Source organism: Lissotriton vulgaris, chromosome 4_1 (assembly GCF_964263255.1).
Source record: "Lissotriton vulgaris chromosome 4_1, aLisVul1.2, whole genome shotgun sequence".
In the NCBI taxonomy this organism is placed as follows: domain Eukaryota; kingdom Metazoa; phylum Chordata; class Amphibia; order Caudata; family Salamandridae; genus Lissotriton; species Lissotriton vulgaris.
In genome coordinates this window covers 1,852,043,624-1,852,056,858 of record NC_141691.1, presented here as the reverse complement: position 1 = coordinate 1,852,056,858, position 13,235 = coordinate 1,852,043,624, and the positions used below count along the sequence as shown (strand labels likewise).

Sequence of the window (13,235 nt, the reverse complement as noted above, 5' to 3'; positions counted from 1 at the left end):
GCTTTTTTGTGTTCTAAAATGTAAAGAATTGTTGTAAAATATTTTCAGATTGTATTTTTGTAAATGTAACATCAATAAAATAGGATTTACATTTTTTTTCACAGATTCACTTAAAAACCAGTGGCAACAATGGAGAATACATTCAGTGGTTCAATTTTCAAACTCCATTGTTTAGTCCATACAAATTCAAATATTGCTAACACATATCTGTTTACGCCAATACCGACAACGCAAAAGAGTTCACGTCATACGCCCACGTGCGTATAAAAAAACAAGCACAATGGTTAATAGAGGATTAATAATGAACTAGAAACTGATGGTAATTTGTCACAAGAGCACATTTTATTTTGACAGCTTGCCTTAAAATTTCATGTTAGGAAATAGACTTTCAAGTGACAAAAAGAAGAAAAATATGAAAGTACAGCGTGGCATGATCATTTCAACATACATCCTTTTAACACAGACAAGAACGTTTGTTACTGCACAGTGTCATGTACAAAGATTCAAAGAGCTGCTATGAGCAGCATTAAGCACTAGAGGGAGCTGAATATCCACTAAACAAATCCTGCTTTCCCTTCATTGCATGTTCCGTTTTACGGATCCACTAGTAATCAATGTCAGTAGAAGTGCTACAAATACGTTTCAAGCTGTTCCCAGGTTAGAAAAGATGACATTTTTGGTTCCTTAAAAATTAATAAAATGAAGATAGCACAATACACTGCTTCTAAGATGTAGATATAAAATTGGAGCAGCCTATCAGACTATGGAACATGCACTTTATCTCACAGAACGTCAGACAGCAGGAGACTTCGAGGGACCCCCTCCCCCAAATATGCACATTGCAAAAATTATAGAGGGATTTTACAATACTACTCGAGGTGAAAGGTGAAGTGATTCATGGCTAAATACTTACAAAGCTCAGCAGCAGTTGCACACTAAACATGCCACTCTCTCTATAGTGTTTTTCAAGCTCGATTTCTTGTTAAAATCATTTTTCTTACCATATTTTGCCAACATTTCTTTCCCAAAACATCTCTTAAAATAATCTATTGTTCCACGTGTGATATAATTTTGATGAAAACATGGTTTTATATATCTCAACTTAGCTTCATCTTTTTTTTGCATCTTATATATAGGTGTTTTAAAATACAAAATATGGTTAATTTTTCATATTGGTAAATAGCCCCAGCAACCTTTTCAACAGGGTTGAGGGTGACATCTCCCATGTGCCCGAAATAAGTTTCACTACATTCCTCTCCTTCATACTTACTTACAACAGAGCCCTCATACCTCAAGTGTAATGTCTACCTTTCCAAGCACTTAGCCTTTCAATTGAATTTAATTTACATGTAACCTTTTTAAAATTATTAACACTGAACAATTTATTTGATTTTGAATTGATTTTCATTTTACTGTTTGGTTTTAAAATTAAAAGAATTAACATGTTTTTTACATGTCTTAAAATATTTACAGCATTTTCTCTACTGATTGTCAATAAATTCTAACTTAGGAGACTTTCATCTTCCAACTATAAATACCCATTTTTATGAAAAAAAGAGGTTTTTTGTGCAATAAATTCCAATACTGTAGTGCGAGGTGTTAGGAGAACATGCGATTACTGACAAATGTTCTGGAAAATACATTTTAGCAAAGGATATCAAGAGAAACAGTTTTATCACTGGTTTTCTTACCCAACGCGCACCTTATAATGCTGGCATCATATTCTGCTGCTTTCACACTGCACAAGGTATGTTGCGTGTCATATATTATCTCTATAATAGTGTCATATTAATATTAATCTAAGTGATTATTCTTCCAAAGTTACAGACAAGAAGGCGCCCGTTGTTTTCCATATAGCCATGTCTGAACTGGGGTGGCAGAGTGGGCTAAAGAACGGTGATGGATTAAACCCAGATCTTTTGACTGGTGCGAGTGTTTGATTGATTCAGATGCTCCGTCCATCACCACCCCCTTTAGTACCGTTGTTTTCCAACAACATTTTGAGGTAAGTTAAGCACTAAGTACATTCATTATCATGTATGCATATGTATAACCCCTTTTGAAAGTATCCATATAAAACAACCCACCAATATCAACACAGTGCTGTCAGGTTTCAGGCTAAACATAACTGCTGATGTATTTTCCATTTCTAGTGTTATGCAAATTTTTCAACAATAAGGAAAGAGTTGGCTTAGGAATTATGCCTGCTACTGCACCATGAGCAGCCCTCTCTGTTTTCATCAGAGACAGCGATTATGATCCCTTTAAAGCAGAACGGCTTGTTTGGCTTTATTGTAATCAATGCCACTAGAGTGAGTGCTCATTCCATACACAGTAGCACCATTCACATATTGTGTGAGAGTTTCAGTTAACTGAGTGCCATGACATGTATGGCGCCTTGCTTCCAATGAAGGGGCTGACAAGGTACTTTGCATGCAAGGTCTGTGGCTCGATGAAGAGGAAAAGAGACTTTAGAGACATACAAAAAACTGCACACCTTACAATGTCTTCCAGTTCAAACTTTTGGAAATGGCTGAAGGCGAAGGAGGATTTCTCCTGAAGAGTATAAATTCCATGTGGGGTGATATGGAAAGAATCTATTGGTACAGATCCTTTAAGCATCTCACAGGGCAAGACTTTACATTCAATGGGCTGTTTAACAAGCGCCCAAAAAAGACACAAGACTGGTGTTATGTGATTGTGCCATTGACTTCTGGTGGTCAATTTTGCTGGTGCCTGTGATGTAAATAATCTAAGATATAAATGGTGTTAACTAGACAATAAGAGAACAAGGAGTCTGTTCTGGTGAGAAAGTGATTTGTGTTAGACATTCACCTCTAATTCATCCTGGCAGACAGGCAGGACTTAGAAGGCCCTCTACTGTCTAATGCCACCATTTCAAAATGGATGACCGTCATGAGCATGGAACGCTCCCTTCTAGGAGAGTTAAGTATGCTCAGTTTGCAAAACTCTTAGCTCATCAAGGACCAAGTTTTATCAGCTGCAAGTATGACTTAAACTTGGGAAAGATAATAGTTTATGCCTTAATCCAAAATAATGAAAGAACCCCATATGTATGTGATCAAGAATTGTTTACCGTACACATCAATGTGAACACTATTCACAAGCAGTTTTAAACACAGTACAAACCAGTACCAATTGCAGGGAAACCCAATGCAAAAGGGCTTGAAAAGCATCACAAACCTAACTTTGAAGGCAATTGCAAACACGCAGAAATGCATTTTCAACTTCCATCTCCACATTTAACATACACATGAAAGCTTCAGGTGTTAACTTCGCTAATTTGGTAGAAGTCACAAGATGGATGGAGAAAACATAGAACCTCATTTTTATTTATAATCAAAAAGTATTTCACAAGAAAAAAATGAAAGCTTTACAAATTACTTCTATTTCCCTTCTTTTCAATTGTGGTATTAGTGATAACAATGTTTAATTAATCTTCTAAAGTAGGAACCAAGAGGCAGATTTTCAGCAATTTTTAAAACGTTGGCAATCAATAATACACATATGAGTAACATAGATTTATGACTTTCAGAAGATTCTGAGAAATACCCTTGAGTCATCATTGACATCTACACAAGGCTTTGAATTCCATGAGATTTCATTCTCCATTAAAACGTTTCTGTGGATTGTCAGTGCAGCAAAATATGCAGCAGGATATTTAACTTTTGTTTATGGATAGACTCCCCATTCCTCATATCGTCAAGAATTTTGGGGTCTGTTCCCTACCTTTTCACAGTCTGGAAACACTCTTACTTCAACATTTCCTGGAGTTGCTATACGAGTCCTTCTGGAGTGGGAATGGGCAGGCAAAATGTTTACAAATATCAAAAAAGTTTCGGTTTTATGGGTGCACAATGGATTTTTCACAATCATTGCTCACCCTGACAACACCTCTTTTACAAAACCATCACAACAGTTCTATATTTATTTATTTTTATTTATTTATAAAGTTTTATATAGCGCAAACTTGATCCCGAAGGATATTAGGCCCTCATTACAAAGGAAAAGTTGAATTCCAATGCCTTTTTGATCAGGGATCTGAATTAGGAGTTTGGCTGATAAATTCACACACTCAGTTTTACTGAGAGATTCCTGCAGGTTAAAACTGCCATACTACACCAGGGAAGAAAGGCTTGCCACAAGCCAAAACATGCAGAATTTTGTGTTCAAAACTCTAAATTGGAGCTGTTTAACACATAGTAAAATGCCTCACCATCGGCTGACAGTATTTACCACTTGTGGTAAATATGGCATACTATATCATACAATTTGTATTGCTGGCCCAAGTGTGAAAAATCCTCCAATATTACCTCATGGGTCCTGAATTTGGGAATAAGGGTCAGTGATATTATGCCCACAATACTTAGCCGCACAAAAAAGTGTAGAATTCAGGTCCTAGAAATCTTAGCTTTTCTCCACAAATTAGCTTAAGTATTCATACATTTCAGCCCCACTCCAACTAGGTGGGAACATGGTGAGATATTTTACCAGGTGTGGCAAAGACTCCTCATTCCAATTTTTTCACTTGGAAAAGCGTCATAACATCCAAAATTGTTACTTAAGAAAACACTGAATTTCGCACTTCGTCAGTGCCTTTCCCCAAAACTTGCACAAAATTCAACATGTTTCACCTGCCTATATCTGTCATGGGAAAACAGCAAGGCTGCAATATTTATTGCAAAGCAAATAACAGATTCCTGCTCCAACAGGAATAATGCCGAAACCTCGGATTCAGGGCCTTACTGTTAGAAACATGCATCCATTGCATTGATTTCAGTTACACAGCAATGCTCATCCTGCGTTGTCCCATTGTGCATAGCACCTCAAAAGAGTATAATGAAAGATAACTTAAACTTTAAACTAGGACTTCAGCAATTCTTCCTAATAGACAATTATTTAGTGTTGGTTGTTGCCATAATGGAAGATGTGATCCACTATAGCCTTATAGCCCGCCGTAGCGAGCTATACCCACCATTATTGGCCCGCTCCAGTATTAAAGGCCTGAGTCGAAGGCAAGGGCGTTTAACAAGGGAGCAGGGCTTTAATGCCAGTATAGCCCAGCTACGGAGGGCTATAAGGCTATTAGAACATTCCGCCACTAGAGGGTAGAATGTTCTAACAAATAAAACAAAGGTCTCCTAGAGCCCTCAGCCTTTGTTCACAGCAACAGCTGTGAAGGACTGTACAACGCTGAAATGTTGGAGCTCCAGACTTCTACCAGCCAATAGAAGCCCGCAGCACTCCATTGTTTTCAATGGAGCGCCCAGCATTCCAATAATTTTCTAATATCTATTAAATAAATGTTATTAAAGCTACATGTATTAATGCTGAATTAGGTTCTGTTTAGTGTCTAGCACAATATATGTTCGACAAAAGCTTTGCACTTTTCCAAAATGACTCTTTTACATTTGTATAAGAATGTAATGCATACTAATGTTAATGTAATTGGCTTCCAATACACGTTGATCATATGCTTGAAAATCTAACCTAACATCTCGATGATTGTCCATGAATTTAGATTGCCCAATAGTTTAATATCAAAAGACTAATGTTATTGGTCGATTTGAGGCACCTTTCATTTCGCTCACCACCACCATTCTAACCCTTTTCTTCAATGACTTGAAACCCTGCTTCTGTTTGTCATCATTTTAAAATAAATAACCGATCAAAAGACAGACTAGTGATGCTTTAGGGTAAGGGAAGGAGGAGCTTTTTACACCAAAACACACGGATATATGACGGTACAACGCGTACCGTCACAACGCATACCTTTACAACGCGGCCGTGACAACGCAAGTCGTTACCACGACTTGCGTTGGGGGGGCGCGGATTTCGAATAGTTTAATTTACTATTCTAACACCAGTCCCCGTGGACCCTAGGGAAGGTGTTAGGATAGTAAATTAACTATTTTTAGACCTTGAGCGCCCTCCAGCGCAAGTCGTGGTAACGACTTGCGTTGTCACAGCCGCGGTGTAAAGGTACCGCGTTGTGAAAACATCGTTGTAAACGATGTTTACCAAACACACAATCCCTCTTTAAGGTAGCCCCCTTTCAGGAATTGTCAGATCAGAATTATGCAATCATGACAAAGCTAAAACAATAAACAACAAAGTAACTAATCAATAATGACAAATGTCTACATAACAAATGTATCACAAACATAACAAACAATACAGAAACATGAGTATTATTGTTGTCCTGGGACAAAAGTCACTAGTAGCCTCGTCCCAGAAGCAAGTGCATTACAGCATCTGAAGCTGGCATCAGAGCAAGTTTAAGTCCTCTGATGAAGTGCTGAGTCCCCTTCATAAGAGGATGAGCACAAACAGAAAGTGGAATCGCAAGGTTGAGCATCTGAGAAAAAGAATAGGACACTTAGAAATAAAAACAATATGAAAGGAGACAAATGGCGAATAAAGAGATTGCAAGTCCCCATCCTAAAAACAATCTGAAATAATTGTCATATATATGATCTTTTTAAATGTAGTCCTCATGACAGTGGAATCGTGGTGACTGATATATTTAGCATGTCTTGGAAATATGTAGTAAGTGCGCCAAAAAATGCAGTATATATATATATATATATATATATATATATATATATATATATATATATATATATATCGGTCAACCCTTTATGATATCAATGGAAAATTTCACACTCAGGTAGAGTATTTCAGAATTGAAATGAGGTAGCATGTCATGATTACGATTGAAATGTTTATCAGAACACTTAAATCTTTTGTGTCACGTCCCAATGTGATTGTGAGCTCGTAGCCAGTCCATGACCGATTTGATCTGACTTTGTCTAGCTAGCAGGCCACCGTCCCTGTATTTGTTGCCAATTACAGAGGTTTGCACATAGAAAGTGCCTAATTTATATTGACTACACAAAATGTTCTTCAACTCTCTGAAACTGGACATTTTGTGATGCGATCAATTGATACACAGGTCACATCACAAATTTAAAGACTGGGCACAAACATTTTGTGGTACAGTTAGCATCCTTTTTTTGCGCCTAGAATAAAAATATGCACAAAAGGGACAATTACTTTGTGACAACAGATTTTTTGACTTTTGTTAAATACCACCCGTTCTGTACCACACACGTCTCCATGAACAGCCAATGATGGTCACTGGTGTGTAGGAACCCATTAGTTCAGCAAGCTTGACAACCCCTCCTCCCCCCTCAAATGTGGTGTGAAGCCAGCAGGCTAAGACATGCTTATCTTCTATGTTCCATCCAGATACTCAGAGGCTCAAACATATAAATCACACCACAGCCTTGTGAAAGGTACTTAGGAAACACATTGCATGGTACGCTTATCCTCTTTGGGAAGTCACAGTAATAGAAGAAAGGGAAAAATCACCTAAAAATGTAATGAGAGCAACAGAACTTAACCACAGTCCATTAACTGATGTGACAGAGGCACGTGTCTTCAGAAACAACTACTGTGATCAGATGTCAGTACAACTGGCTGTAAAGTTACAATAATATCTTAGGCACAAGGTAAAGGCTGGCTATGAGCAATATTAAGAAAAGAGAAAGAACAAGAACATACAAATAAGCACATTTAAATAAAGGCACAAAAAAGGTGTAAAACATGCTTTGAGCTAAGAGATGTGCCTTGCGTCCTACTTTGAACTATTGTACATGTGGACTTTGATTTCCTTTTGAATGTGTGCAATAAGCAGCTTCTCTAGCAGGCTGGGTCTTGAGGCATGCCGTTCTTCACCCTATACTCCTCTTCTGTCAGACGTTCTTGACTTCTGTCTTCACTGTACCCTTAATTCCATGATTTCTTAAGCTATCCTGCTTGTTAGAAGTGTCAGTATCAAAAAGGAGCTTGGAAAGGTATAATGTCTCCCACCTGAGAGCCTAGGAGGCAAGAAGGTCAACACACCACAATTAAATCAAATATATATATTTCATGATGTCACCTTCAAATAGGGTTGATGCATGGATTGCTGGTGCCATAGGTAAAGTGACATTTTGCTGCACCCCAGGCTCAGTTGGCAATGAGGCTATAATTTTTGCCTTTACTGGAAATTTGCGGGCATCAAACACAAAATAATGGGTGAAATGCTTGAATTAATCTCAGCCACTGGAAATCGCCTGGGGTCGCATTCCAATCCATTGTTTTTCGCCCACATGGTGACACCAGGTTGCTTATGTTCCAGTTTAGGGAGCACCTGGCCTGCCCGTTCAGGCAGGACTGTTCCTATTAGAGCATAGTCAAGACTGATTTGCATATGGCTGGGTTTAAACTGAGGTGGCATAGTATGGTAAATAAAGATGGACTGGAATGGGGTGCCGAATGATTACCAGTGGCTAAGATTAATTCAGGCATTCCATCCATCACTTTTATTTGTATACTGTGTTTACTGGCACCTTTCGCATCAGTCTGGTGTTGTCTTAATATTTCTGGCTTTTTCAAGGACCAAAGATTCCTTGTGGTGCATTAGAGCTTATGCCACAACCTTACTCCTCAAATAAAAAGAAATATTATGTGAAAATTTAACGTATACATTTAAAGATTACAAAGCTGCATTCCCGAAGCTGCCAAAGAATAGGGTGTTTCCCCCTATGTGAATCGCTGTTAACATTTTGGAGACAATGTGACTGATTTTCTCAGACAAGAGGTAATCGTCGTTCATAAATTTCCTGAATATTTGCAAAATATATTTACACAATATATTATCTTTTTAGTAGATACATGAACGCATCACAGTTTTTCTATATATAACATGTGTTTGTGTGGGTGCATGCCAACCTCGAAATTAAGGTTCACCTGTGGCACTTTAAGTACTTCTAGTTTTCAAGTTTTGTCATAGCTAATGAAAGAAATTGGCAGGTGAGTGTAACAAACTGCCTTTTCTTAATCAGATTTATCTTTTTTACCCTGTGCGCTACTTTGGTTGGGGCGGTCTCTGTGTACACCGCCTGCTCTAAGTACTAATGGTTGTAGTTGAACAACATTGACAATATGAGGCCGTTCTTCATCTGTTCATGGTTTCTTGCTAGAGGTCTAGCTCTTCCATTACTTCCATGACGATGGTCCGCGGGCCGGTCAATATGAGATTGCTAACGGCCCTGTAGTCAACATGGAGTACGTTGAGGCCGTTCACCGAAAGAACAAACTGGCAGACCTAGAAGAAGGGAGAGGACAGTAAACCAGTGAAAAGCTGCTTTAAATCTCTCAAGGGGTTTCACTGCCCATCATTCACATACTTTTAGATGGAAGAGCTAAAACCCACTTTATATTGTTATTTTTAAAACTTTGAAAAGATGAAAAGGTTGTTTTAGTTCAACATTTAAATGTTAGCAGGACCCTAGGGTTTCCACGGTTGGTTGACAAGGGCCAGATTCACACTATATTTTCAAGATATATACTGGAATCATACACAGTTTAGGAAAATTATCTATAGCAAACACACATTTAACAACTTAACTTAATGGGTTCAAAAAGGGTAAATCCACAATTAGATATTTTTTGAAAAAATATATCTTTATTCTATTATTCTAGTATTTCTTTTGGGATTCATTGTTATTCTTATAAAAAGTGTACACATTTTTCAGGATATCTGATGCATTATAACACTTTATTTACATTCATAAATCACATTTATAGTACAAACATGGAGAGCGGATGTATATGATGATGGCTAGCGGCAGAATAGAGACTATGCGCGTTTCGGCACTGCTGCCTTCATCAGGACTCCGTCTTTTAGCATAATTTCTATTCCTTGAATCAGTTGTTTTAATTGTGATAGCATACAAGCAGTAAAGTAGCGCGAGGGCTGAATAATAATACGGCCAGATATTCGGTAATATTTTCCATACGTTTTTGGCTAGTTTCTAGATAGTCCCGTGTTTTTTATGTCTAGACTTCCGTTTTATCCATTCGAGTACACTTTTTTGGTCTGAAGTTGTGGATGAAATTTTTCCCTTATGTTCATATAATTTGAAATCCAAGAATATTTCTATGTCGATCAATCTAGTACAGGTTTTTCTGAATATGAATGGATCTTGTCAATTAACACTGAGACGCCTAGCAATGTTTTCGTATTATGTCCACGACGGATATGCCTGCAACGTGAGATATGTCACGCTTTCCAAAAGCAGTTGCAGCGTTTAAATGGATAGCCTTCGTTTTCGTGTCGGTTTGATTATATCCGCATGCCTTAGGGTCGAAAAATGCCAGCTGGAATTATACACATATTTAGTGGACCTGCTGTAAATCCTGGATGTATATGGTTTGTGAACTTACATCGGACTCTGCAGTTTTAACCACCTTCAGAATAATTGTGAAATATATGAAACACACAGCTCCAGACGGCCACTACTTATTGCTAGCATATTAAGCGCTGCTTGTTAATTTAAGCTATTCAAAAACATATGATCAACACAATGAAACATTTGGGTTATAGGACACCATCTCTGAGTGTGAAAGTGGCATAAGATGTCCCTGTTGCTCCCTCATAGACAATGATATACTGCATGTGCTATGGGGATGCCCCCACCTGCATAGGTATTGGACAGAGATGGCAGACACTCTCACCCACTGTACAGACCGCTCCCTTCCATTTGAATGGGAAGTACACATTTTGCATTTATACTGTAGAAGCCGGGCACACAAAGTGACTTCAAGGTTTCTCGATCTGGGCATCGCTGCAGCGAAAAGACCAATCACCCAGAGATGGAAGGCTCTGGATCCCCCACACATACTAGCGTGGAGATGCTCCATGCTGACATGGGCTAAGGCCGAGATCATTGTGCTACACCAGGAAGACACCATGGCTATCCATAGGACTCGCCGCAAGTTGGGATGTGGTACTAAATTTGTTGCAAAACATACACACTACCAATATGGAGGATTCACCTTCAGTGAACACCACTGTATAGGGGTACACACTAAAAGAAGAGGAAATCGACAGCCAAAAAGTTGATCTGAGAAAAGAGGACGCAGACATGAGTGTGTATTGTTCAATATTGCCTCTTAGATAGACAATAGATTCCATTAAATGTGCGACAGTACAGAAGATACACTAGGTGAGGGACCAAGGAACCCTCCGGTTCAATATCACACAACAACCTGTTATGTTTTAAGTTGCTCCTGTTACATTAGTATCCGCCTCCCCAGTTCACAAACTGCTACACTGAAAAGATTAGTAGAATCTATATGCAGCATACATGCATGTGCTGCAGAGCTGTATAAACACCAATGATAAATACTCAAGACATAAATACAGATAGCAGCCACATGTACATGCCACAGTTATGAATGTGAATCTATTTTTCTTAAATATGCCTTGATGTACACTTGATTCAACCCATCAAATGATCAATGTTAGCAGGAATGTAAATTGTGAATGTCTGCCCTGTTTAAGAAAACCTAATAATACAAAAAAAAATGAAAGTGGCATAATATGGTTACAGAATAAATGGAATCATAGGATGTATGATGTAACAACGTGATCATTTAGATCGCGGAACATTAAATCACTGTTTTACAACGCATGTCATTATAACGACTTGCGCTCTAGAGCGCTGGACTTAGGAATAGTATGATTTACTATTCTAACTCCAGCCTACGTACAGTAGGGAAGGTGTAGGAATAGTAAATCACACTATTCCTTAGTCTAGAGCGCCCTCCAGTGCAAGTCGTGGTAACGACTTGCGTTGTAAAATCAGCGACCTAAATGTACTGCAGTGTTTTGACCGCATTGCTAAGGTCGTTTCCCGTAATTATACAGGTAGCCCTCTCAAATTTAATGTGAATTATAAGAGAGGCTTTAGAACAGTGGACGAATACAGATTACATGTAAAGGAAACATTTTAACATTTCAACAGAATTAAAGCGAGTGTGTCTGAGTGTGCATGTGAGTGCTGCATGTGTGTGCTTGTAGAGTCACTATATGCTTGTGTCATCAGCAAAATGATAAAACAAGAAACGGGTCTCTCTTTATCAATTTTATTTGTTTAAATATGAGAAAAGGACTCATTAAACCACCCAACATTACAGCAATACATAATGTGATATTAATATAACATGTACATAATACAATAATATACAATCCACACATTGATAAGCCGCTCTATGCCCTTGATGCACCCCAAAAAAATTTAGTTCATATGTAAAGCGCAAAAATACCCTTGGAGCAAGTGTGTGCTTTATGTCACTTAAAAAAACCATTTTGCGGTGCTTTTTTCAAATGTTCAATTCGACTTGGAGTCGATGGAAGTAGCATTTTCTAAATGCCCATTTTGCATTTTGTTACTGCTTTGTACATGTGCTTAGGAAATCCATATTTCTTATTTCCTATTTAGGGAATTGCAAAACGCAATTTCTACTGTGGAGAAAGCGCATTTTGCTATTCTTTATGTGTCTAACAGCCAGATTCATGACGCTGAATTGCGCTCGCAAAGGGCCAGATTCTCAGAATCTGGCCCTTTGCGAGCGCAATTATTGCATTTGGGATTCATCATCCCAAATGCAAAAATCGGTAAAAGCGAATTCGCTAATTAGCGAGGAATTACATTTAAGGAATCTCTATTTGAGATTCCTTAAATGCAATTCATCATCCATTTTTAAATTGCGAAATCGCAATTTCGGGCCGCTATTTACCGTGAGGTCAAACCTCGTGGTAAATAGCGAAAACTTAGAAAAATGCTTTTAAAAGCATTTTTCTAAGTTGCATGTTGCACACACACATGTCCTTTGGACATGTGTGTGCCCAACACCAATGTAGATTACCTTTCAGGGGTGCTACAGGGTGTCCTTTGGACACCCCTAGCACCCTTGAAATCGCATCCTTATTTGCGATTAGTAAATTGCTAATCGCAAATAAGGAATAACTCCCCCTTCATTCCGAATGAATGGGGAGTTATTCCTTATTTGCGATTAGCAATTTGCTAATCGCAAATAAGGACTGTGCAGGAATCGCAATTTATATTGCGATTCCTACATGAATCCCGTTTTGCGAGTCTGTAATAGCGATTCCTTATGAATCGCTATTACAGACTCGCAAAACGGGCCTTTGATGAATCTGGCAGTAACAGCCAGATTCATGACGCTGAATTGCGCTCGCAAAGGGACAGATTCTCAGAATCTGGCCCTTTGCGAGCGCAATTATTGCATTTGGGATTCATCATCCCAAATGCAAAAATCAGTAAAAGCGAATTTGCTAATTAGCGAGGAATTACATT

General features: G+C 38.3%; 1 protein-coding gene across 1 annotated transcript in view; it reads right to left on the bottom strand.

The window, feature by feature from the left end:
• Nucleotides 1-320: 320 nt before the first annotated feature.
• Nucleotides 321-13,235, bottom strand: part of DEPTOR (DEP domain containing MTOR interacting protein) — a 545,002-nt gene continuing 532,087 nt past the window's right edge. The window contains exon 10 of the mRNA XM_086966162.1: nucleotides 321-9,175. Within this exon, the coding sequence (XP_086822288.1) occupies nucleotides 9,047-9,175 (129 nt within the window). The 3' untranslated portion in view covers nucleotides 321-9,046. The remainder of the gene's footprint in view (nucleotides 9,176-13,235) is intronic.